At 38.3% G+C, this 24574-nt stretch overlaps 3 protein-coding genes across 6 annotated transcripts in view; 2 read left to right on the top strand and 1 right to left on the bottom strand.

Annotated features, from left to right (window-relative positions):
* The first annotated feature begins 48 nt into the window (after positions 1-48).
* On the top strand, positions 49-11340 carry LOC106181520 (mitotic checkpoint serine/threonine-protein kinase BUB1-like). Of its 2 annotated transcripts, XM_087002989.1 has the most exons (25): positions 49-333; positions 562-621; positions 877-1021; positions 1271-1467; positions 1893-2053; positions 2281-2480; positions 3158-3261; positions 3553-3594; positions 3809-3999; positions 4395-4554; positions 4762-4896; positions 5091-5331; positions 5695-5742; positions 5831-5969; positions 6252-6375; positions 6729-6861; positions 7119-7495; positions 7725-8107; positions 8387-8514; positions 8662-8745; positions 9087-9176; positions 9478-9632; positions 9847-10033; positions 10290-10396; positions 10600-11340. In XM_087002989.1, exons 1-25 carry the CDS (start codon positions 176-178, stop codon positions 10799-10801), a joined length of 3951 nt encoding a protein of 1316 aa, XP_086859115.1. In that variant the 5' UTR covers positions 49-175; the 3' UTR covers positions 10802-11340. The 2 variants fall into 2 exon arrangements, with proteins under 2 accessions (XP_086859115.1, XP_086859114.1); XM_087002988.1 differs by lacking the exon at positions 5695-5742 and having other exon boundaries at positions 5783-5969.
* Positions 11242-24574, bottom strand: part of LOC106161035 (general transcription and DNA repair factor IIH helicase subunit XPD) — a 26783-nt gene continuing 13450 nt past the window's right edge. The window contains exons 16-25 of the mRNA XM_013537868.3: positions 23695-23758; positions 23299-23390; positions 22930-22959; positions 13726-13818; positions 13445-13517; positions 13062-13132; positions 12669-12812; positions 12176-12319; positions 11860-11997; positions 11242-11518 (exon numbers count right to left, since the gene is read on the bottom strand). Coding sequence (XP_013393322.2) covers positions 11899-11997; positions 12176-12319; positions 12669-12812; positions 13062-13132; positions 13445-13517; positions 13726-13818; positions 22930-22959; positions 23299-23390; positions 23695-23758 — 810 coding nt within the window. The 3' untranslated portion in view covers positions 11242-11518; positions 11860-11898. The remainder of the gene's footprint in view (positions 11519-11859; positions 11998-12175; positions 12320-12668; positions 12813-13061; positions 13133-13444; positions 13518-13725; positions 13819-22929; positions 22960-23298; positions 23391-23694; positions 23759-24574) is intronic.
* Positions 14292-21293, top strand: LOC106181503 (uncharacterized). Of its 3 annotated transcripts, none has more exons than XM_087002992.1 (8): positions 14292-14569; positions 14948-15310; positions 16986-17202; positions 17810-18688; positions 19003-19148; positions 19369-19551; positions 19843-19995; positions 20167-21293. In XM_087002992.1, exons 1-8 carry the CDS (start codon positions 14459-14461, stop codon positions 21058-21060), a joined length of 2946 nt encoding a protein of 981 aa, XP_086859118.1. In that variant the 5' UTR covers positions 14292-14458; the 3' UTR covers positions 21061-21293. The 3 variants fall into 3 exon arrangements, with proteins under 3 accessions (XP_086859118.1, XP_086859117.1, XP_086859119.1); XM_087002991.1 differs by having other exon boundaries at positions 14293-14569; positions 19357-19551; XM_087002993.1 differs by lacking the exon at positions 14292-14569 and adding an exon at positions 14577-14675 and having other exon boundaries at positions 19357-19551.

Genomic DNA, 24574 nt, shown 5'->3' with positions numbered 1-24574 from the left:
TTTCTAGCATAACGGATTTTACTACGGAAACTGCCGAAAATAGTTTTTACATCTGAGCATGCGCAAAGCGGTTTAGTTTAAACTCGAGAAGTTTTGGTGATGATATTTATTTCTGATCAGTGGCGGGGAAAGTGAATTTTTCATTCCCTTTGAACTTATTTGTAAAATATTGAAAATGATGAACAATTCTTTAGACGGCGGGGTTCCAAATGAATGGGAACTCAGTAAAGAAAACGTCCAGCCACTGAAGCAGGGCCGTAAATTCTCCAGTTTAAATGCTGCTCTACAGCCGCACAGTGGAGATCAGCAAGCTAAGTTAAAGGAACAAAAGCAGTGAGTATCATGTAACACGTTGATGTGGAAAAAGGTTGGTTTGTCTTTCGTACAAAATTATTCACTTGAGCTCCTTAAAATGGGGAGTGCGCTGAATATAATATTGGGAATCCATAAACTCAATTCCACAACAAACATCTAAGTCTATTCTCTTTGAAAACTTTCTTTAAAAATAATTAGCTATTGTAAAAGACTAAAATAGTTTTAAAATGTCTCTGAAAATTTCAGAATGTTTGAATCAGAGTTAAGGACGTACAGTGGTGATGACCCTTTGGATGTCTGGTTTCGGTAAGTCTGTGAAAGAGAATGATAAGCTGAATTAATAATCATATGAATATACATGTATCTGTTATGGAGAGAACTTGATGGCTCTCCCAAGCAGGTTATTCAAAGTCCGAAGTGGGTATGAATGTTAATCCATATTACGTACAAAAATATAAAGATAAGAACAGAAGTTTAAAATAGAGATAAAAACAAGAAAGATTTCAATATAATTCTAGAAATTATGAATTGATCTTTAATTTAATTTTTTTTTTTGTTCAGATATGTTAAGTGGACTGAACAAAACTTCCCTAAAGGTGGTAAAGATGGAAACTTGCAGGCCATTCTGCAGCGCTGTGTGACCATATATAAAGATGACCCCAGATACACCAATGACCACAGATACATTGAATGCTGGGTGAAGTTTGTAAGTTGATTTTAAATTGTGGAACCAAAAGTATGTATACAATGATAATAGATGAAAAGCCCCAGTGGCAACAGATTTTAACTCAAAATATATGACAGTCTACTAAAATTATAAGTTTTCACAAAGTATCTGAAAATTAAAATAGCTGCTGCTCACCTTTTTATACTCATCATAATTTCACACACTCAAGAGTTTTAAAATATTGAGAAAAGAGAATTACAATTGAAAATTTGGTTTTATATTTTCCAGGCGAGTCTGTGCAACGAACCCCTAGAAATCTACAACTTTCTGTACAACCAGGGCATTGGCTGCCAGCTGGCCGTGTTCTATATGGCCTGGGCAGCTGAGTATGAACAGGCAGGAAACACCAAGAAAGCAGATGCTGTTTATAAAGATGGGATTCAAAGAGGTGCACAACCAACTGAGAGATTGTTGCAACAACACAGGTTTGTAGTCTAGCTTAAATGTATATATAGAACTCTATACTCTGTCCTAGAACACCAATATCTCTGACAAAATAATGATAAGATTTTAATTTAAAAGAAAACATGTGAGAGGTTTCTTTATGTATATCATATTTTTTTTGCTTCATAAGCAGAAAGAAAATGGCTTAAATTATTAACACGCTTTAGCGTGAACAAAGTGTAGCTTTCATGTGAATAAAAAAACTAGATGGTTGTTCATATATGATTATGATATCAAACACAAGCCATAATACTTTCATATTGTTAGCTTACAGCTGACCTGGATGTAGGCCTTCATCAGACTGATATGAGTAGATATTGTTACTCACAGACCCCCATATATAATATAGATAATTATTATATATGATCTAACTACCAAGCTAATGAACACCTTTGCTATGTTGTAGTGAATTCCAGGCCCGTGTAGCCAGGAGATCAGCTGGTGATATGATGGAGACAGGAGACCAGGAGGAGACAGCAGAGGAACAGAGGGTCACTTTGGGGGCTCTGAGACCAGTGGGGAAGAGGGGCGCTGTGGGGAATACAAGGACAGGAGGAGCCAAGGGAGGTACGTATCCTTGTGTTCTTGTGTCACACTGAGGGGTGTGTGCTGTAAATGTAACCATGTACCGAGAAAGGTGACCATTGATTGTTGAAGATGTAACCCTCTAGGGTTATATAGGAAGACTTCTTCCTGGTCTCTGTTGTAAGAATGTTTACACTCCCCCCTTGTACAAGCTTCTGAAAATGGTGCTGTTTTTCCCAACTGTTCACTCCCAGTACGTGTGTCTTCAGGTTCCCAGGGAGGCCTAAGGCTGCAGATGCCCTCAGTACAGTCTCAGATAGGGCCGTCCTTCCAAGTGTATAACGACGAGAATGCCAGTGCTGGTGCCAGCCTACCTCCACAGACAGGAGAGTACGTCTCTGCGCCCACCAAACCAGAGGTGTACAGGAAAGAAAATGAACAGAAAGCTGGGGTCTGGACATCTGCCAAAGTGAGTTGCATCATATTTACTGTAATTGGCTTTATTAGAAGTATTCTTGTAAACGAATGCTCTTGTAATGGTTTTAGAAAAGTGTACTTTGTGTTTCCATCTTTTGTGCAAAGGCAGAGGTTGACAAGATTGGTTTAAAACCCTCAAAACAAACCTTTGAAAACACCTCTCAGAAACAAAATAGTTTGCACAGTTAAAGGGATAATAACTCTTCGTTTCGGCCAAAAAATGAATTTTCCTGGAGTAAACAACAATTTTCCCATACTTACCAATGGTTAATAAATCCATTTTTACATTCAAAGTTAGTCCCTGGTTTTTTTCTAAAAAGTTTGTTTTTTTGTTAAAATCTCTTAAGAGATTTTAACAGAGTATAGCCATCAATGGAGGTCACGTGGTTTAAAGACAAGCTCAAATATCAGAATTTTGAGCTATAACTGCAGTTTTTGTGGTAAAACAGAATATATTATATTTCTTTGAGTTATTCACAATGTTTTTATTGTGAAATATAGATCTCACACGAAGAGTTATTATCCCTTTAAGTTTCCTCTTTGTTCTGCAAAACAGAAATTTCCCAGAAATCTAAAGTAATAATTAAAAAAACTGAAGAAATCAAAGGTTCTCAAGTATTTCCCTAAAATAGCATCTGGTACTTAAAGGTTTGCTTTGTTATGTCCCAGGTGAAGCAGCGGTCAGTGCCAGTGGTACCGGTCAGTGAAGTAGCCCAACACAGCAGACCTGCCTTCTCTGTACACGTGGACGAAAACGCTGACCAACCCATGACGTGAGTGACTGCCCTGCAGGGATTGATGTGTATAACTGATGCAGGAATAAGAGTGTGCCGTCTTTGATTTGATTTATAAAAACTTTTTACATGAAAAAATCTAAAGATTGCCAAAATATAAAAGTGGAGTCTCTCCCTGTTGAACAGTGCAAGAGATTTCTTTGATGTCATCAAGTCTTGATAGTTTTTTTTTTAATCAATAGATGGTACTAACCAAACTTAAGCAGCATGACTTAGAGGAAATTGATTTTCATTACTTAACAAGTTATCTGTTTGATTTTCATTTGAAAGGACACCAAGGAAGATGCCAGAAGTAGGAAATCAAGTTTTAAGGTAAATGCTCTTGTCAGAACAGTGCCCATAACCTTGTTATCAACATGCAGTATACTGCAGTGAAATAATATCATTTAGTAACTTACAATAAATTTCTAACATAGTTTTTATGACCATGAAAACCATATAATTGTTAGCTAAGTAGCTGTCATAAAAAATTAGTAGAAATGTGCGTGATGTTTTTCTCCCATCATTCTGTGATCTGTGTTCTCAGTGCGCGGAAGCCGTCCAAGCCAGCAGACCCCCTGCAGAGTATCAGCCAGTTCCACCAAGAAGATCCCAACATGAGACCCATGTACTGCAAGGAGAAGATCTACGTCAGCACGGAGGAGTTCTCCTTTGAGGAACTGAGGGCTGCACGCTGGAAAGCCAAGATGAGGAGACGAAAAGAGAAAGAGATGGAAGGTGTGTAGATATCTTTTTTTTTTTTTTTTAATAGGCAAAAAGTGATTTATCAGATCTAGTATTTAAAATCAAATGTAGTATTTTTAATTTTATAAAACGTTTGGGCAGGAGCTTTTTATGTGAAGTCATTGAATGCCAAGATTTTCAGTCCATTTCTGATGGGATCCTAGGTGACCTCTGAATACCCCAGGCTGGTGTCTGAATACAGGGTAATTGGTCTGGGGGAAATATGTAATACTGGTGGCGAAAGCATCTGTTACAAGATAAAAATTCATTTCTGAATATAGTAGTGACAACTGTGTGCAATGTCAGTCACAGAACATGGGAAGTCTTTTAAAGAAACAGATAGAATCTGAATGAAGTTTCCCTTTAAAAGAATTATTCCTTTCATCCAGAGAGACGAAAAATGCTGGAGAGACAGGAAGAGGAATTATTACGACAGAGGGAGGAGAGGCTACGCCTGGAACAGCAGCTGTTTGAGCAGCAAAGACGGGAGATGGAGGAGAGACAGAGGCAGATCATACAGCAGCAACAGGAGCAGTTTGAGAAGGAAAGGTGCGCATTTAACATTAAAAAGATTCTTTTCTGTTCAAGCTTATGTTTGGGTACTGATTTTGGAAAGTGTTTTGCATAAAGTATAATTCAATACTATCAGTATACTCTTGACTGTGACTCTTGTGCAGCTTGTAACAATCTTGTATTGCTGTGTAGTTTTGATCACATGACTGATGATCACATGACTGATGATCTGTGCTGTTGTAGGTTACGCCAGCAGCAGCTGATGGAACAAGAGCTCCAGAAAAAATTTCAAGAGCAGCTACAATTTAATCGCCAGGCTCCGACACAAGCAGCCTCAGGCGCTGGTCCAATCACAGGCCACAAGACAAACAGTTTTAGGTATGACCAGTGTTTCCTGTCCAACATTAAAAGATTTTTCATCCTGAGAAACAGAGAATATTCTTAGATATGCCATGTCTGAGACAGGTTCATGTGTACATTTATGAATTCCTGTCAAAATAAGATGAATGATAAAGAGTGTCAGCATGTAGTCTGAATTATTGTGAAATGAGTGTGTATGTGTATTCCTTCAGAGATACCAGTTTGTCAAGACAACTTCCCTTCAATGAAATGAACCCTGGTGGAAACGTGTTGGCCAAAGAGCAGCCAGCCAACAGCAGTCTGAACAGTACCCGTACCCCAAACTTTAACACCTCGTCTAACACCAGCGTGTCATCCACATCCACTGCCAAACAGAGGTCTGTGGGACCCTCTCCAGACAGCGGCACCTTTAACCCCTTCAGGGGATCTGCCAGGAACACACCTCTTAAAGGGGTGAGTTGAATGTGTTGTTCTCATTAAGGGATATTTCAGTAAAACCATTGCTGTACAGATTAACATTTGGAAAGTGAAGATCTAGAAGAGATTTGACCAGATCATTAACATGATATCAGGTTTATTAGGAAAGCATGTAAAACATTTAGTGTTGACTCATCTGCCTCTGAAGTTAAACAGTTAAGACTTAAATTTTTAATGGCTCACATAGTGCTCACTCCTGTATTGTTGCTGATGTTGGATTCTTTGATATGACAAGTATTGTAATTTGTATGCCCCAATGTAATGTGTGCGTCTATTAACACCAGGGAGGTCATGTAGGTTAAATATAGTCCAGTATTTATATGTATGTGTATATTCCAGTCACTGACTGCCCCCAGTCCCACTGTGAACACCAGGGAAGCCATGCAGGTTATATAGTCTAGTATTTATATGTATGTGTATATTCCAGTCACTGACTGCACCCAGTCCCACTGTTAACACCAGGGAAGCCATGCAGGTTGTCATGGGGATGTTCAACAACACACTGGACATTGAGAAGAACCTAGGCTGGAGCGCTGCCCCCAAGGAGGATGAGGAGGATGACTTTAACATGGACGATGACGAGTTTGGAGCGCAGTTTGCTGCTACCAGCACCAGTAGGTGTTATAAGTTTACAGCACCAGTAGGTGTTACAAGTTTACAGCACCAGTAGGTGTTATAAGTTTACTCCAAAGAAATTACAAATGAATTGTTGCATTGTCAGTTGGTTTTTAGAAGGCATGAATGGGGCCATAGTAATAGACCGATACTCTAAAGATTGGTTTGTTGTGAGAATCACTGACCAGTGGATATATTTAGAATATTGTGATTAGTGTCCACTCCTGATTTGAATATAACTTTAAATCATGAAGGAACTGACCCAGTTTGTGTTCTTACAGAGAAGGTGTCGGCCTTTGTTCCTGTTGATGCACCATTCACCATATTTGACGACCAGGCACAGGACACAGAGAACAAATGTGACCAGCCAGCTCAGACGCCTGAAGATGACACCAAAGAAAATAAGTAAGTCATAGTCCTGGGATTGCTAAAAAATACTGTTACCTCTGCCAAAAAGATTATTTGTTTATTAGTTAACAGACTCACCCAGAAAGCTGTGGAGGCCATTTAAAAATTTTTCAGGGTGGGTCAGAAATTGATCCACTTGAAGTCTGTTACACTTTGGTGGTCATACATTAATTTATAAACCATTAAATGAATAATTAATGCCTGAGCACACTTTTTTGACTGTTATATTTGTTATTATTTCTATTGTAGACCTCCATTTGGTCACCAGACTGTTCCTAAGAGACAAGGTCTGTCAGGTGTGTTACAGCCAGCTACTGATGTACCTTGTATTGTTATTATTTCTATTGTAGACCTCCATTTGGTCACCAGACAGTTCCTAAGAGACAAGGTCTGTCAGGTGTGTTACAGCCAGCTACTGATGTACCTTGTATTCCACTTGAAGAACAGAAGAGAATGATGGGTGAGGAAGAGGAGGAGGAACAGGTAGAAACACTGGTCTAAAGGACATGTTAAGAAAATCAAATCAGTAAAGAAAATCAAATCAAGACAAACAGAAAAGGAAGTTTCAACTGAAGATGAAAGTTGTGGCATGTTTGATTGTAATTGGCTGCCTTTTATCTGTAATCTGTTTTCAGTGTTTGATTTATAAATGTAAAAATTTAAGGTAGATATAACATCTTTCATTCCATTTTGAATGGTATAATGATTCAGTTATCATCAAAATAATTTTTCCCCTAAAGGAGCAAGAGCAGATGGAAGGGACGCAACGCAATGACATCCACCATTACGACATGACCTTCGCCCCTCAAGGAGGTCCTTCCAATTTTGCTGCTGCAGCCAGGTTGGCATCCACCCCCTTCAACCCCCTGGGGGACCACCCGTCCTTTAATGCCCCTCCCCTCAGTACCATCAGACCCAGTGCCATAGACAGTGACAGGACGGACATCTCTGAGACCACTAACACCTCCAAACACTTCTCTGTGTTTGAGGACGAGAATAAACCTGACAAAAATTATTGTGGTTCAGCATCAAGAGCACAAGTGGCAGAGGGAGCGAAATCTCCAGAGGGAATATTTCAAATGCCCTCAGAGATGCAGAACTCAAAAACTGGACTAAGGTACGTCTGATAGGAGCTACAAACATTTTTGAATGAATTTTTTTTATAAAAGATACAACAGCTCTACATTTGAAATTGTCACAAAATTTTTTTAATGTTTCTTGTTTAAGGCCATGATGTTAAAACTGCATTAAAATTCAAGGACACTGATATGTAGTAGAATTTGAGTTTCACAGATTTATGGGTAATCATTGTGGAAAAGACACTAATAATTTCTCCCCTTCTTCAGCCCCATAATGGAACAAAGTGACGAGGAGGTGAAGTCGTCACGGTCTCACTCTCAGGGGAGCAGCGTGGCCTCCTCTCAGCACTCCATGCATGAACTGCTCAACCTACAGAACCACGCCCGCCAGCCACCCCCCAGGGACCACCTCAGGGACCACGCCCGGCACCAGATTGACATGTCCACCTACATTGCTCCAGAAGACCTGGATGAGAAGACAGTGAACATCCTCTCAATGTCCATCGCCATTGATCCCTACGATCCCTTTGATGAGGAGTTGGTGGCCAGGTTTTTGAGGCGTCTCCCGACTCCTGTCTCTTCCTTCCACAATTATCATGCTATCCAAGAGGAGATGCCTGAGATTACTGCAGGAACAGCTGTCAGCTTGGGTGAGATGCTCTGAATTAATAGGAAAATTTAATTAATTTAAGTGTACTCTTAACAGTACAAAATGCTATGGGAAAGAGGGACTGGTTTTAGATGTACAGAATAATTTTTCCTTTAAAGGAAAGTGCTTGAGTGTTTTTATCTCAAAATTTATGTTAGATATACTGTGCTTATATCTCAATCAATGAAATCAGCAGTGTTATTCAATGAATGGGGTGGTAGGCTACATGTTGTATGTTGATGTCTTGAGGGCTTCACTTGGAATGTTTTCTGTCTTCCAGATGACGATCTGTACAGTGTAGATGCTTTGCTGGGGGAGGGAGGGTTTGCCAAGGTGTACAGGGTCTCCTTGCTGGACTCCACAGACATTGGGGATCTGGACGGTGGGGATCAGAAATATGTCATGAAGGTAAAGATGATTTGTGCTAATTTATATTTAATTACCTTGAATCTTGAGAGTGACTGATGTATCTTCTTTAAAAGCAATTGTAGATTAGTTATATTTGTATGAGAATTGATCCATTTTTCTTCAGAGACCTTTGTATTTCTCCTCCAGGTTCAAAAGCCGCCATGTCCGTGGGAGTTTTATATCTGTACAGAGCTTCACAAGAGACTGTCCACTGTGCCTGGACCTGATGTGGTATGACTATGACCTTACACTAGTCTGTTCACAGGTTCATTGGTGCGAAAAAAATTGTGTGCACACATCTCTTTACTTTATTACAGTGAACTTTACTTTATTACCAGTGCACTAAATACTTTATACATCCATTAATTAGGGCTATTCAACCTTTAGACCAATGAAACTTGGGACTATTGCTACAGCCCTATATTAATGTAGGTTTAAACATATGATGGAGATTGCATGATTTATTGACATGTGACTGTAATTTTAAAATAATGTTATATTGTTTTTAATTCACCATTATTTATGAGAAGTGTCATTGATATATATGTATATATATGCCATTTCCTTCTCAGAGATCATCTGTGATGTCGATAGAGGATGGTTACTTCTTCCAAGATGGCAGCATTCTGGTCAACAAGATGTACACAAACGGCACTCTGCTGGTGAGTATGCCTCGCTTCGATATGGAATTCAGCTTTGGAAAACAGCACTACTGACTAATGGAAGCCTAAAAATCTTGGTTGACTAACGAAAGCTTTGTGAAACAGGGCCCATTTTTATTGAATTCAGCTTTGTCTACTTATTGTGCTGATTCCTTCCAATTTTCTTCCCCTCTGTTTTTGCATCTTATTAACTTTTAAAAAGGTTTGCATTGCTAGACCATGTTTTATTCTTTATATCTTTCATCTCTGAACCATCTTCTCTCACCAGTTAGTTTATAATGATATTATGTTGTTGTTGTAGACGTTGGCTAACACATATAAGATGAAGCACATGTCTATGTGTGAGTCCCTGGCCATGTATCTCACCATTCAACTACTGAGGATTGTGGAGCAGATTCACCAGAGCCAGATCATCCATGGAGACATCAAACCAGACAACTTCTTATTACTGGACCTGTAAGTTGTCACACTGTGCAGTCATTGGATGTAAAAAGCTTATTTATTCTATATATTCTGTGTTTTCTTCTGTAAACTGTTTCCCAGCAATCAACTGTGTTGAATTGTGTTCACTTTGCAGTAACCTTGATGTTTTTATGTAGACAATGGATAACAGTGTTTACACATTACAGTATTTATGTTTGGAATTACTTCACTTCTGTTTCCATTCCAGTCCACACTTACCAGACAGCAGAGACCCTGAGGTGATATTTGGAGCCACACCCAGTATGAAACTGATTGACTTTGGCCGCAGCATAGATATGACCATGTTCCCTGCAGGGACAACTTTCCTGGCCAAAGTGAACACCTCAGGATTTCAGTGTATTGAAATGAAGACAGATATGCCCTGGACATATCAGGTAACTTACCTCCCCTTCCTCCTCTCCCCTAATAAAAGTGAACACCTCTGGATTCCAGTGTATTTAAATGAAGACAGATATACTCTGGACTTATCTGGCAACTTTCATCTTTCTTACCCCCACCCCCACCCTCTCTCTCTAATAAAAGTGCACAACTCAGTAAGCACAAAAAATGTGTTCCTGCATTTATGTTTGTGTGCGTGTTTAGTATTAAATGCATTCAATGTCATAAACAGGTTTGTGTGTTACTTTCCAGACTGACCTCTTTGGCATTGTTGGGACCATACATGTATTAATATTTGGTGGATACATGAATGTTTTTCAAACTAATGGGAGATGGAAGACCACAAATACAGTGAAAAGGTAAAAGAACTTAGGAATACAGTTTTTCACACCTGTGCTAAAGATGTCAAAATTTTATGAAGATATTGGCTGTGGTTGCAGTTTAAGATACTGTGAATTCTGGCATGCTCTCTCAGAACAATACAAAACGAGGGAATGGGACGGCAATTTGGTTTCTAGAAAAGACATTACCTCCCAAATGCTAATGGTTCTTTTATTTGCAGGTGGTGGAAGCAAGACCTGTGGAAGCGTTTCTTTGACAGACTTTTGAACGTCCCCAGCTGTGATGAGTTGCCTAACTTGGGTGACATCCGCAGAGAATTTGAACAATGCTTCATGACAATAATTGAAGGAAAGCGTGTCGAGTTCAATGATGAGGTCAAGCGGATATCAGTGTCCCACTTTGAGCTGAATACGCACAGATGAAAACAACCCCTCCTGTACCCTAGTGGGACATCACGGGTTTCCAGCAGGCCCATTAAGTCACCTATGTATTCTGAAACCTCAGTCTGGTTACTTTGTCAAAATATGCCAGTTTTGAGAACTTTCATTCATGGCTCTTGACAAATATTTAAGTTTCTGGGAAGTGTTGACATTAGTCTGGTAGGACCTTCATTTATATGCAAGATTAATTAATATAAATCATGTCATTCATCATGTATATATGCATCAGATTTCTTGGCACTTCATATGTGCAGCTGTGACTTGGGTGAATGTGTTCATGGTTAGGACTTAAATAGAATGGTTCACTTGATATAGATTCATTGTAGATATTTGTAGCAAGTTGGAATGCACATTTTTACATATATTGATAGGAAACTTAATTATCAAACCTTTAACATTTAAATGGACAGAACATTTGTAGAGTGATTGATTATTATTTTATTTCTTGGCTTCTTATCTAAAATGTAATGGCATGAAACTGATTACATGTATGAATAAAGAAGAAACTGTACTATAAACAATTTTAACTCCTTTTGAATTGCGAAATAGAATTTCCAAAACGATTTTACTGCAATGCACTAACTGTAGTTCTTAAATTGTTCAGGAATTTTTTCATGGTCAGGCCCTTTTTTTTTTTTTTTTTTTTTCAAAAATAATCTTGGAACTCTTCCGTTTATCTTTCAATAACGATCCAATTAAAGGCATAATAACTCTTTGCATGAGACCTATATTTCACAATAAAAAACTTGTGAATAACTCATAGAAATATAATATATTCTGTTTTACCACAAAAACAGCAGTTATAGCTTTTATTCTGATATTTGAACTTGTCTTTAGACCACGTGACCTCCATTGATTTCTATACTCTGTTAAAATCTCTTAAGAGATTTTAACAAAAAACCAAACTTTTTAGAAAAAAACCAGGGACTAACTTTGAATGTAAAAATGGATTCATTAACCATTGGTAAGTATGGGAAAATTGTTGTTTACTCCAGGAAAATTCATTTTTTGGCCGAAACGAAGAGTTATTATTGCTTTAAGTTCTGGCCAATTTAATATGGCTTGAAGAGAAGTCTGGCTTAGAATTCCACCATCTGTGACTTTTGTTCCAACTTCTTCAGAGTGTCTTCTGACTGAAGTTGCTCCATGGTCAGAAGTGACAGCCCCAACTGATCCTCCTAAAAATCAAAGAATTACATGGATTATTTTGTAAACTTTATAGGGGGTTTAGTTATTCACACCAGTTTAAAATTGCCCTCTCCTGACAAAATTTTCATAACCAACAGCCATTTCAATTGTCCGAATCTTACAAACCAGTTTCCATTTATCACAAGAATATCTGACTTCACAGCTTACCCTGGTGAAGGGTTGTGCCATCTGCCTGAGGAACCTCTTGGCCACCTGCACTGCCTCATCTGTGGACAGATTGCATACACTGTCCTTCATGTACTCCTGAATCCACTTGGGCAGCTTCCCTTTCTTGTCTGCTCGGGCAAATCTCTGGATTAAGATAATGAAAAGATTTATGCAAGTTTTAGAATATAATGGATCTTCAGATTACAAAGCTGTGGATAACTTTCAGTTTGAACATTCAGATTATTCAGGTGATACTCTTTGGAGCAGATGGCAGTGTTTTTCAAACAACAAATATGAAAGTTGACCCTTAGAAAACCCTGGACATGACAAGATGATTAAAAATGTCAAAAGTGCTGACTCACACTAAGGTATACATTTTTATCAGTAAATCAAATATCATTCTTCTGCCAGCATTAAATAAGTTTGTCAAAAGTTAGTTTTTTGGCTTTAAAGAATACAATAATCCCCAAAGAGTGGCTATCCAAACCCTCACCTTGTCAGCAAAAATCATGATTCCATAATCTGTCTTCCCCCTCAAAGCCCTGCCTACACACTGAGCTGCATGGCGCATTGCATCGAAGGTTAGGAAGTCGTTCTCACGTATCTGGAACTGCTCACGCAGATATTCCAGACGAGCCTGAAAATTCATGACTTATTACATGTATGATTACAAAGTCAACACCTTATGACATAACTGTATGATAGATACAAACATGATGTCTCATGCTATACTATTGCTTCTACTGCCAGCAACTAAAACAACACTTTCCCACAGGAACTTCAGAAACTTTGCAGCCTTTAATAAGCAGTCAAACAACAAATATCTATGAATATTTTATCTTTTTTTAAAATATTATTATTATCATTTTATGAGAACTCCTGGTACCTTAAGTATTCTGCTCTGTGTATAGACATAAGGAACCCCAAACATTATAACACACCGCCCATAATGGTGATCTGAAAACAGTTGACAAGAAAAAAGCCACGTAAAAAATTTTGTTAAAAAAATTCATATCAAAACCTGGGATTCAACAACCTTACATTTGCTAAGAATTCTGCTAAATGCACTTTTACATCTGAAGATAAAATTTGAAATTCTACAGAAAGAAATTTACCATCATAACAAACTTACTGCTGAGATTAAACCACCTTATGTACATGTACTAGTGTATGTATGTTGGCAAAGATTATACTTTTTGCGTTTTACTCCAAATTTTGGCAAAAAGAAATGTTTTTAAATTTTTGAATGAGGAAAGAAAACAAACTTACCAAAATCTATTCCTTCGGATACCTTCCCCCTGGCGACGGACAGTAATACCGCTCCTCGGCCATTTTCACAAGCCTTGAAAAACAATTCTAGACGTTATAACTTATATCTTAGCAGAACTCTAAGGACGTAATTGGTTAATAACTCCAGTTTCCTTCTTTCTTTACATTTTTTTTCATCACACGGTAGCAGAGGCTATTTGAACAACGACATAACAAGAAGCATACCCGGCAGACATAAACCCGAAAACATCTAAAAGACGCGGTTTCATTCCATAACTTACCTTCTGATAATTGAGCAGTGCTAAACTGGTTTCAGCCGCATCTTGAGTCTCTATGAAAAGTAATTTGTGCTTCTGGATGTTGTCTATAATTCCCTAAAAGATCAAACATCATTAAGATAACATTCTTCTTGAATCCAAATTAAATCAAAGAGTCGTCACACCTAACAGTAAATTCTGCACTTGCAGTCAGTTTGAGAGGAAAAGTGAAACTTGGTGTGTAAATGACGTAGAGACCTTGCTCCCCGGCAGCTTTGAATAATCATGTGACCGTTTTAGGGGGTGGCAATGGTCATAAACTATCGTTCAATAAATAAAATCTATTTCCATGTGTAGTAAAAGGACCCATGTACAAAGACATATACTATAGAATCAGAGTGAAGCTGTAAGAATTAAAACCCTTTTACTGCATTTCTTGGCCATAACAATTCAAATTTTAAAAATTTAAAAGCTTCCCCTCAATCCTCCCCCAAAACAAAATGGGACCACCCATTTGACAAGTCTCTCCTCATTCTCATCATTATTGATTTTCTGTCAACTGAGGCCATGTGACTCCATCTACACACACTCATATACACACTGCCCTCAGTCATTACGGCTGTCATTAGGTGAGAGCTACTGGCTTAGTAGAGAGCCAGTGAGGGAAAAGTCTGCCAAACAGTGATACCAAGTTTGTCTTGGAGCTGACACCTTACACGTGAAGATCTCTCAGCTAGAATTAAGATATGTCAGTATTATGGATGGGCACTCGTTGAAATTGAAGTTTAAGCCTATTAGAACCAGGGATGAAGGAACGCACGAGTCTTGTACGGGACAGGTTCTCAGTGAAGAAGCTGAGGAAGACAAGGTGGTCACATTTGGCATACATAGCCACTACACTTCATATTGGCTCTTCATATATTGTGATACTGAATCAGATTAGTCTAAGAATAATGGCATTTTTCTTATGCAAGGTTTAAATCAACAGAGACGTTTTATTTCAAGTTCTAATTATTATCAATTTTATTAATATTACAATTATTATTGTTATATTTTTTTTATTCATTTGGAAAACCATAATTTAAAACATTTAGATAAGAAAGAGAAATGTTTCAACTAACCAGATGGGGTACCATCAATTTTATCAAACTACCAGAGGAGTGCCACACATTTTACGGTATATATACAAAATATTTTTGCAAAATATTACGAAAACCTAAAAACTGCCTTTTCCTTTATTTTCTAGGCTGTTTCAGAATGCCCCAGCACCAGAACTGCGCTCTATTCCAGCACAGACTACCAGTGGCACAGTCCGTTCACCCAGCCCCTTGAACCACAAACTTTCCAGACACACTCTCTCATGGATAACATGTGTAAAGTAGACACGGGAGACATTGAAGGTTCTGAGGAATATTTTCGTGATGTTATGGGGGGTACCCTGGGGACCCAGGACCAGCCTTATAACCGCCTCCCCCCTGTCCAAGTATTTGGTTGCAGTGTCCCCAGGGTCTACAGCTTCCAGCAGCTGTATGGATACAGAGACTGGGAGACCTCCACCCCCATGTGGATGACCCATGGGACGCGGGACAGTAGATCTTATGGAAGCACGGTGAGTACAATACATAGTGTACATGTACAGTGTCAGTTATAAGAGGAAAGAGGCACATTCTTAAATATAAACTACATTTTACTTAATAATTAAAATGTAAAGTAGGGTCCACACACAAGTTTTTTTCTCATTAAGTTGGACTTAAAATTTAATACACACAGATAGCTACATAGCTGAGAATGAATAAACCCTTATTAAGAGCCCATTCACACAGAACGGGACTAACACATTGTTGGATCATATATGGCTGACCCACTTAAAGGAATAATAACTCTTCGTATGAAATCTATATTTCACAATAAAATCATTGTGAATAACTCATAGAAATATAACATTCTGTTTTATGACGAAAACAGCAGTTATAGCTATTATTCTGATATCTGAGCTTGTCTTCAGATCATGTGACCTCCATTGATGGCTATACTCTGTTATAATCTCTTAAGAGATTTTAACAAAAAACCAAACTTTTTAGAAAAAAAAAATAGGGACTAACTTTGAATGTAAAAATGGATTCATTAATCATTGGTAACTATGGGAAAATTGTTGTTTACTCCTGGAAAATTCATTTTTTGGCCAAAACAAAGGAGTTATTATCCCTTTAAATTATTCAATGTCTTATCGGGAATTAAGGGACAAGTTTTTTAGTGGGTTGCCATATTTGACGTGGGGATCTGTTAGTCCACTGTTCTGAATACTCTCTTAGAGCAAAAGCTTTGTTTACACCATTTTTCATCATTTTTTTTTCATATGCTACTTTCAAATATGAGTGTAAAGTTGCCCCACTTGAACTTCACCCCCTTGTCACATATAACTTATAGAGGAGCTAGGCATGAATGCACATTTTAAATTTTGATTCTAGGAATTTCAAAGCAAAGAAATGTGCTTGTGAAGTAGGCACAGATAGAATATTAGGCTACGGGTGCATGCAATATGGAAAATACAAACTGATACAATGTGTCTTTCAAAGTGATTGCAGTGTAGCCTGACATTTCAGCATAGGCTGATTGGGAGGGGGCAGGTCTTGACAGGGGTGGATCCAGGAATATTTGAAGTGGGGTCCAGTTTCATCAGAGGAATGACAGACTTTGGACATGAAGCCCACCTTCACTCCCCTTGGTATTTCATGGGTCTGCTTCGCATCCTAGCCTTGCCCCCCCTTGGTGTAGGGTTCACAGCCCACAAAAAATTTGTTGCCATTTGGTATGGTTTAAAACTATGATTCTGCTAATCAAAATTTCAATTTAAAGAAGGGACTATTGGTGTGATTTTTTTTCAGAAACTGAAAGGGGGGGGGGGGGGGGCAGGACCCCTGACACTCCTCCCCTAACTCTGCCACTGCTTTAACTGCTCTTTAATTTTTACCTTTCATCAAGATCTTTACATTCAGATTTTAGCTCTTTTTATTGAATTCAACCACATGGGCTCAGACAGCACTAAAGATTATCAACAGCAAAGCACCTTCAATGCAAACATCTGTAAAATTTTAAGCCAGCTTTAAAGAAAAATGCATTTACATATACGTGTACGATTTATTGATTTATCAGTTTTGTGGACCATGTTGGTACTTTCCCCAAGATAACCCCTCTCCTTAAAGACAGGAAGTGCTGGCTTAATTAAAAGAATGCATTTTTTACCTAAGGTTAAATGGTGTTTATTGACTTCTTGTGTTTTTCAGGATTACAGCTCAATGACCTCTGCGGTACAGCCTCTCCAGCCAGATGACCACTCTAGTACCTTGAGAACTGACCATTCCAGCACCTTGAGAACTGACCACACCTTTAACCACAGTGGGTCGCTGCGCTGGACACTACTTCAGAATGAAAATGGAACCAATACCATCTCATCTATTCCCTCCTATCCAACCAGTCAAATCCCAGTTTACAAACCTCCAGGTAAGCCATAAGGCTGTTTGTAAGAAAGCCATTGATAGGACTTGTATTGTTAGTCAGGGTATTATTTTTTAATAATTATTCTTTTTTAAGTTTGTTTATTTTAACAATATGCACACCTTTCTACAGAATTCTAATGTGCCATTTTTACATGCTGACAGTAGAAATATATTTATCAAATGTGACCACTTGTGTCTGTGAATATCATTACCATGTTATATCAATTTACTATATTTCTTTTACAAATTTTATTACTTTTTATGATAAGTTGAAGTTACATCTATATTATTTGCACCATTTTGACAGATAATCTTTATTTTCATTTACATTTAAAAGGTGCAGTAGGGTTGTCAGGGAAATTAAACTTTGTTGACCCGTCCTCCATTTTGACCCTCTTCTGGCTGAAAACAGATACCTTTCAATGTAAACTTGAAAATCTGTCTTCTGGAAGACCCAGATGACGGCCTAAATCCGCCCCTTCATAGAGAACACTTTGGCACATTCCAATGCTAGACGCTGCTCTGGGGAGGAATTTCAGTTTTAAAGTTAGTTAAGTAAAGTCATATTATTTGAACATAATCAGTAAAATTATTATTTTCCATTATTTTAGATCTTCCACCTCAGTCACTACCTCAAAACAGACTCAACTACAGCAGGTACCCTGCAGATCCTGGACAATACAACTCCTATGAACCTCACCAAGGGTGCAGTAGCGCCTCTAATCTGCCACCATTTTCAGCCTCGACCAAACCCTGTGCAATGTTCCCATCAGCCCTGCTCTATGACCACCTCCCCAGCACAACACACAGCCCACTGACTACCCCCAAGTATCTACAGGGTGAAAATACTGAATTCAGAGAGACTGGTTTACAGAAGAAACAACAAGATCTTAACAATAACAGTACTGACCCAAAAGTGGCTTCTGCAACAGCAGCAAGGCAGCCCTCACTTGCCAAGATCTTGTCCCACAGTCAACCATCTTCCAAATATCTACAGACCCAAATGGTGCGTGAAGAGGATCCTCTCCTCTGTCATGAGACAGTGCCTCCAAGTGACCTTGACGACCTTCCTGGACCAGCAGATAAACCCCTGGGGATGTCTACACCACGCCCCCTCCTCTCCCCTATATCCCCCCAGCACACTGGAGGTGGCACCCCTGGGAATCTCTTCCCGTCTGTGAGCATGACAGAAGTAGACATCAACAATAACAGCAACAACCCGACCTTGGTCACCATGGCAACCTGCTCGGAGTGTCCCAGCACCGCAGTGCCCTGTAGTTCTATAGACATGGGCTATAACTACTCTTCACAGACCACCACTATATCAGCAAGTGAACCAGCGTCCACTCTTCATTCCTCCCCGTTGTCCAGCTTGCCAGACCCCCCCTGTGTGAGGTCCTCCTCTTTGCCAGCCTCCCCCATGTCTAACCTTCCTGACCCCCCTAGCATCAGAAGACTATGTCTGCCAGTCACTGTACCCATGTTCACAGGTACTTGATATACGGCTGATATACATATATGTATAAGTAGATAAGTGCTCTGGGTATATTAAAGGACAGGACAGGTCCTGCTAGAAACTGACGCTTGTTGTTAATAAGGTTTGTTCAGATGCACGAAAGATTGGTATGCAAATACCTCGAAATCTGCTGGAATTTAACTATACCGACAATATTTTGAAATATATATTATTCATTAAAGACATTATGACCCAAAGTAATGATTGCTTTGTGTATTTTTGATGTTGGTCTATTGTTGTAAGCTTGAAGCATAAAAGTTATGTGGACTGTTAAATATTTTTTTTCAGACAAGAAAAAAAAGACATCCCAGTCAAGTGAAGCCACTGTGGCAGTTCCATCAGTTGAGCCTCCACCCCCCAAATCTGCCAGGATGGAGGCGCCTCCATTCACTGCCATCAAGCTGGCACCTGTGCAACCAGTTAAAACTGATAAGGTACGATGAGTTGTGGTTGTCAATTTTTAGTCAAGAAAGAAGGACCATGGCTCAGTTCTAAACTCCCAGTGGATTGGTGCACATCCTGCTCTGGCTTTTACTTGTAACATCATTCAATATTTGTTGGTATTTTCTGTCTAAGCCCAAGAGACCTGCATTCAGACAAAAATTTCTGACTTAGTGAGCTGGTCAATTTCACAACTTTCAGAAAACTAATCAGACTGCAGCAAAGACCCAAGCGTCAAAACCCAACATGGCACATGACAAGAAGAAAACCAATCCTCTGCAGCCAAAGGCCGTGGAACTGATGAGCACTTGGTTTAAGAGCCACATGGAGAACCCATATCCCAGCAGAGAGGAGAAGGAGTGGATGGCTGATAAAGGAAATATTAGCATTAATCAGGTACTGTGATACACGGTTTTTAAGGTTATTTTTGAAGCTCTATTATATTCTTTCTTTAAATTTATGAATTTAGTTCCTGTACCAAACACTTTTATTTTGAATGCTGTTGAAGCTGAATGATGAAGAAGAAATGTGACTTTTTAACAATGTTCTCCAGTGCAACAACCCCAGAGTGCTTATTATTATTTTTGTATTTTTACTAAGTTATTGTGATTGGTTGTTTCATCAGGATTGTTATTGTTAGAAAGTGTTAAAGTATGCCCTTCAGAACTTTTTCTGTTTCTACAAAAGGTGAATTCTTGGTTTGCCAACAAACGAAACCGCACCAACACAACTCGTCCCAAGAAGGCAAAGAGGCAGATAGAGAGTCAGATCTCCTCCCTGTGCAATGAGCTGATGCATCCAAACAAGAAACCAAACATGGACAACAGTTATGTTATTGCTGTAAGTACGTGCCTTTTAACTTACAGTGAATTTGAATGTTTCCTTTCCAGTTTGAAGCAGGAGTTTAACATTTTTTCCATTTATCTTAAGGATTTTGGCAGTTTGTGAAATATGTACAAGACCAAAATGATGTAACTATAATCTGTCTTTTTTCTGTAACTTTTTTTCTAGCAATTGAGCAGCATCTTGACTCAGACTGGCACTAAAAAAAGACATTCAAGATCCAAGAAGAAGGCTCCAGAAGATCCCTCCAAGCTTGTTCCTGTTCCTCTTGGTCCCATCCCTGTCCCCATGTGGGCTCAGCCATTAGCTGCCCTGCCACCTGGTTACATGTATACGGCTCCCAATGTGTTCCAAGCACCCCAGGTTTCTGCCACCAGCTCTGCCTCCAGTCTTCAGCAGCCACCTTTACAGAGAAGTGTCAAGACCAGATCCAAGGTGGCAGCAGGTTCCTCTACAAGACAAGCCCAATCAAGAGCTGCGGACCAGTTTGCTGCAGCCAATATGCAGCAACTATTACAGCTTAGACACTTGCAAGCTCAAGTGCCACCCTTCAGAAATACATTTAGACACCAAATTCCTCTGTCCAGCAGACCAGAGGATGCTTTGAGATCTGAGTCTTATGTGGGGTCAGGTAATGGGGTCAATGAAGGGGCCCTGAACCTGCACCAAAAGTCTCAGAAGTTGGATCAAGCACAGAATTCCCCCGGACATACTGGCCAACTGAGGAGTGCTAGAGGCTCTCCACAGAAAGGAGGACAGAAAACCAGCTCTGTGAGGAATTACGCTGACAGCGCCGAGTCTTCTGCCGTGCCAGAAATGTCTACAATCACCATTAGTCAGGGCCAACACGAGGAGACTATAAACATCACCGCTGTTTCTCTGACTGATGTCACTCTTAATACTTCCACATGTGCCGATGTCTTTACCTCTGGGTCTGTGGAAGCCAAGTGTGAAGTAGAAGTAACGTCTACAGCAGATGTGCCCAAGTCTTCTGATGTGGCAACACCCTGCTCTGCCAACACTTGCCAAACTTCAGATGATGATAAAACTTCCAAATGGTGATCCATGGAACTAATCTCATCTGAATGGAAGGATTCTAATTTTGTCTTAATTTTCTGTGTCATTATTCTGAACTTAAAATTCAAGAGAGATTTTCTTGGAAAAAAAAAGATGCAGTACTCCTCTGTTTATCAGGTGAGGAGTTTATCTGCTCATTTTCTGTTATCTTATATTAAATTGTTTTCAGGTATATTTACAAATGTCATATTAATGATGGAATACATCTTTATAAAGCAGACTTTACTTCAGTCTTATTATAACTCAGGGGCGTAACCAGACCTTTAAAAATTGTACGCACAGATTTTTAAAATTCCCAGCAAAATGTAGACTAACGCAAGAGATGAAGGACAGCGTAATTACAGCATATGTACCACACATCGCAGCTTAATTTTCATTAATAATAAAATCATCGTTTAGTCAGAAATATTCTCGCAATTAAAAAAGTTTCAATATTCTTATTACCCAGAACGGTATATTTATTTAAAAGGAGGCTAGCTTTGCATATGTGGAACCCCATTCGAATAATCCTGGATCCACCTCTGAGTTAAACTAACATACGGTTTCATTCACCTTACATGTGGATGCATGGCTCCCAAAAAACAACCAATTGTACGACACGACAGAGCTCTGATACATCTAAGTTAAATTATTTGTTTGTAAAAATTGCCCATGTGACCCTGTTAGTTTGGAGGGGTAAGCTGGGTCAAGTCCGTGTCAAAATTCTTTGAAGCTTTGCAGGAAAAATTCTTCCTTTGTTTCTCTAGCTCCTTCTTAAAACTGGTGTCCAGATTTTATCTAGTGCCCCCAGGGTTGCGGGAGCTGCTCTTTGAAAATAACACTCAGTTCTCATTCCGTGAACACTAAATTTATATAAAATAATATCATGGTTGGCCAAGAAATTGTACGCACAGTGCATCCGTGCGTATGCCTAGTTACGCCCATGTAACTATTAAACCACACATTTATACTGGTCCACTAAAAATCTGTAAGTATTTGCCCCATTTTTGGCTAAGAACAGAAGATGCGATACCCAAATTATCCTAGAACTATTTGCATCAAAAAAAGCTATGAAATGATTGTTACTTGATTGCTATTCTCAAATACTCTCAAATGTAGTTTCAACTCCTTAAACTATTCTGCTTAAAAATTAATCATTGAACAGACAGTTTTCCTCTGTTTCAATACCATAATGTTCTATATATTCAATTTATATTGAACAAAATGCATAGAGAAAATTATTCTTTGTTAGTTTTTGGAAATTTAAACGTGTTACAACTTAAAATGGACAATGCTTTTATCCTAAACATACAACTGAAGTGACAGTCATGATATGGACATAAATGATTAGCACCAGTAAAAGTCACATTAAAAAAAAAAAAATTTCTTGGGCAGCACCAAAAAAGGCTTTAAAACTGTACATTATTTTAATTCTGGTCATAAATTTGAGATTTTTTTCGCCTCCAGTCTGATCAGCAGAGGGCAAGAGAATATATGTGCAAATATCACTATCTGGGTAGGAATTTATGTAAAATAATTCTTTGGTATTCTTTCAGTTATCCTATTTGAGACTATAAGGTGGCATTTGGTTACTAACTTAATGTACAAATTTAATGCCTAATTTAAGATAATTGAATCGTTTTACTACTGTATTACTTTTCATTCGTTTAATATCAGTTTTTTAAAATTACCATAATTTTTGTTAGCATTTTACAGGGGTGGACTGAGGCCGTCTCCTGGATCTTCTGCCCCTGTTTTACACTGTGTATTTGAAAGGTAAATTTTTACTTGAGTAAATGATGGATGGAGAATTAAGACTTCAACCCCCAACCTCTAATTCTTAATCTAAAATAAATATTCCTCAGTGCTACATACCTGCTCATACCATGCAGCAACTGTGTTTTCCTGTAAATAAAAAATACTCCGTGCTGATTAAATGTTCTGTAGTGTAAAATTTCAGATGGCTAATATAGAGGATACATGAGTTCAACTACTATAGAGTTCTATATGGTTGAGATTGTGATTACCAACTGCTCAACTAACACAATCACCGCTGGCACACTACCAGGTGATGTGTCGCATCCATTGACACATGTATATTGTATATGTTTAATGCAGTAACTCCAGAATTTAAGCAGTGCATCTGATATCAAAATTAAACTTTTATTTACTTTTCAATTTTAAAGATTTTATTCTAATAAATTTTTTACTTGAATGCAGTGACGTGTAGGATTTGCCACTTACCATATATACATAACTGGTGAAGAAACACACTATACCATCTGGTACCACTGTGGAAAGTTCAACTAAGAGGTTGCCATAATTACGTATCACAGCTGCAGAAAGAAAGTTCTTTGTCAGTCAGTTGCATTTGTGTAAAACCAGAACATAAGTGCTTTCAATATATTAAAGGTCTGAGAGTCTAAGACTCTATGAGAATTTGAACAAAAGAAATGGTCTGTTAAATAATGAAGTAAAATTTAGGAAATATACAAAGCTTGGATTAATTCCTTCATCTTTGCTAAATAAAAAGCATTTTAGATTTTTAAATACAAAAGTCACTCTCACGATGAATTCAGCTTTTACTCTGACTGTCAACTTGAAAGTGGACATGTTTAACTTTATTAACCCTCCATATACCTATATCTTCTCTTGTTTCAAACTTGGAGCTGATTGCTACTTGATCATTCCCTCGAGTTACCACCTACAACAGCAATAATTCTTTCAAACATTCCATGTTGTTATCACTTCTCCACTCTGAACATTTTAAGTATTTTCTTTAGATTGGATACTTATATAGAATTATAAAGCAACTTTTGTATCCTCAGCAACAAATATTTGATTTGACATATTGCAGTAATACAATAATATGGTGGTTGTCCTCAAAAACCAATATAACTGTGGAGCACAATGCAGTTGGGATAAAATAGCCTTAGAAGTGGTAAGCAACCAGTCTTTGTTGGATGCTTGTGAGAATCCAGTTAGCATTCCCTAAAAAGTACTAAAATCTGACTAAATACAACTAAGGGAGATTCCATATGCTTTTGAAGTCACTTTCAATGGTTACAAGAAGTGTTTGCTTCCACTTTATACCACTAATGTAGATGAAATAAAACTCAGACTAAAATACTAAGTGGATATAGCTTAACAAGTAATCACTAAACCATTGTTACAGATATAGATACAAATGATGGTCATAAGATCTTCAGATTCATTTCATGACTCAGACATAGCCATTTTTAACATCAAGTCAACTGTGCTAAGTGGGGTTCATTGACAAGTAATTACTAAATCACTGTTACAGATACCAAGGGGTAATGTTATTTGACTACATGTTTTTCATTTTGTCTGAAACTCATTTTTCCTAATCTTCCAGCCAAGTTGAAGGTCATCACTGTGTTATAACTTAAATATTAAGGGTCTAACCAAAATTAGTTGTTTTTTTTTTTTTTTCACCTGTAAGCTTCAACAATCACTAGAGAAATTCAAGAATTTATCACAACTGGTAAACTGATTCAGA

The sequence above is a fragment of the Lingula anatina genome, chromosome 2 (assembly GCF_051362555.1).
Source record: "Lingula anatina isolate TDL-2025a chromosome 2, LinAna3.0, whole genome shotgun sequence".
Classification (NCBI taxonomy): Eukaryota; Metazoa; Brachiopoda; class Lingulata; order Lingulida; family Lingulidae; genus Lingula; species Lingula anatina.
Note: the sequence above shows the minus strand (reverse complement) of the source record. Positions and strands in the feature narration are given on the sequence as shown.

Bases quoted from the DNA above. Each gene is read 5' to 3' on its own strand.
- LOC106181520 (XM_087002988.1), top strand. From the start codon at position 176: ATGATGAACAATTCTTTAGACGGCGGGGTTCCAAATGAATGGGAACTC. The intron at 4,897-5,090 runs GTATGACCAGTG...GTATTCCTTCAG, and splicing joins CACAAGACAAACAGTTTTAG to AGATACCAGTTTGTCAAGAC. The intron at 10,034-10,289 runs GTAACTTACCTC...GTTACTTTCCAG, and splicing joins ATATGCCCTGGACATATCAG to ACTGACCTCTTTGGCATTGT.
- LOC106181503 (XM_087002991.1), top strand. From the start codon at position 14,459: ATGGATGGGCACTCGTTGAAATTGAAGTTTAAGCCTATTAGAACCAGG. The intron at 14,570-14,947 runs GTGGTCACATTT...TTTATTTTCTAG, and splicing joins AAGAAGCTGAGGAAGACAAG to GCTGTTTCAGAATGCCCCAG. The intron at 19,552-19,842 runs GTACTGTGATAC...TTTCTACAAAAG, and splicing joins GAAATATTAGCATTAATCAG to GTGAATTCTTGGTTTGCCAA.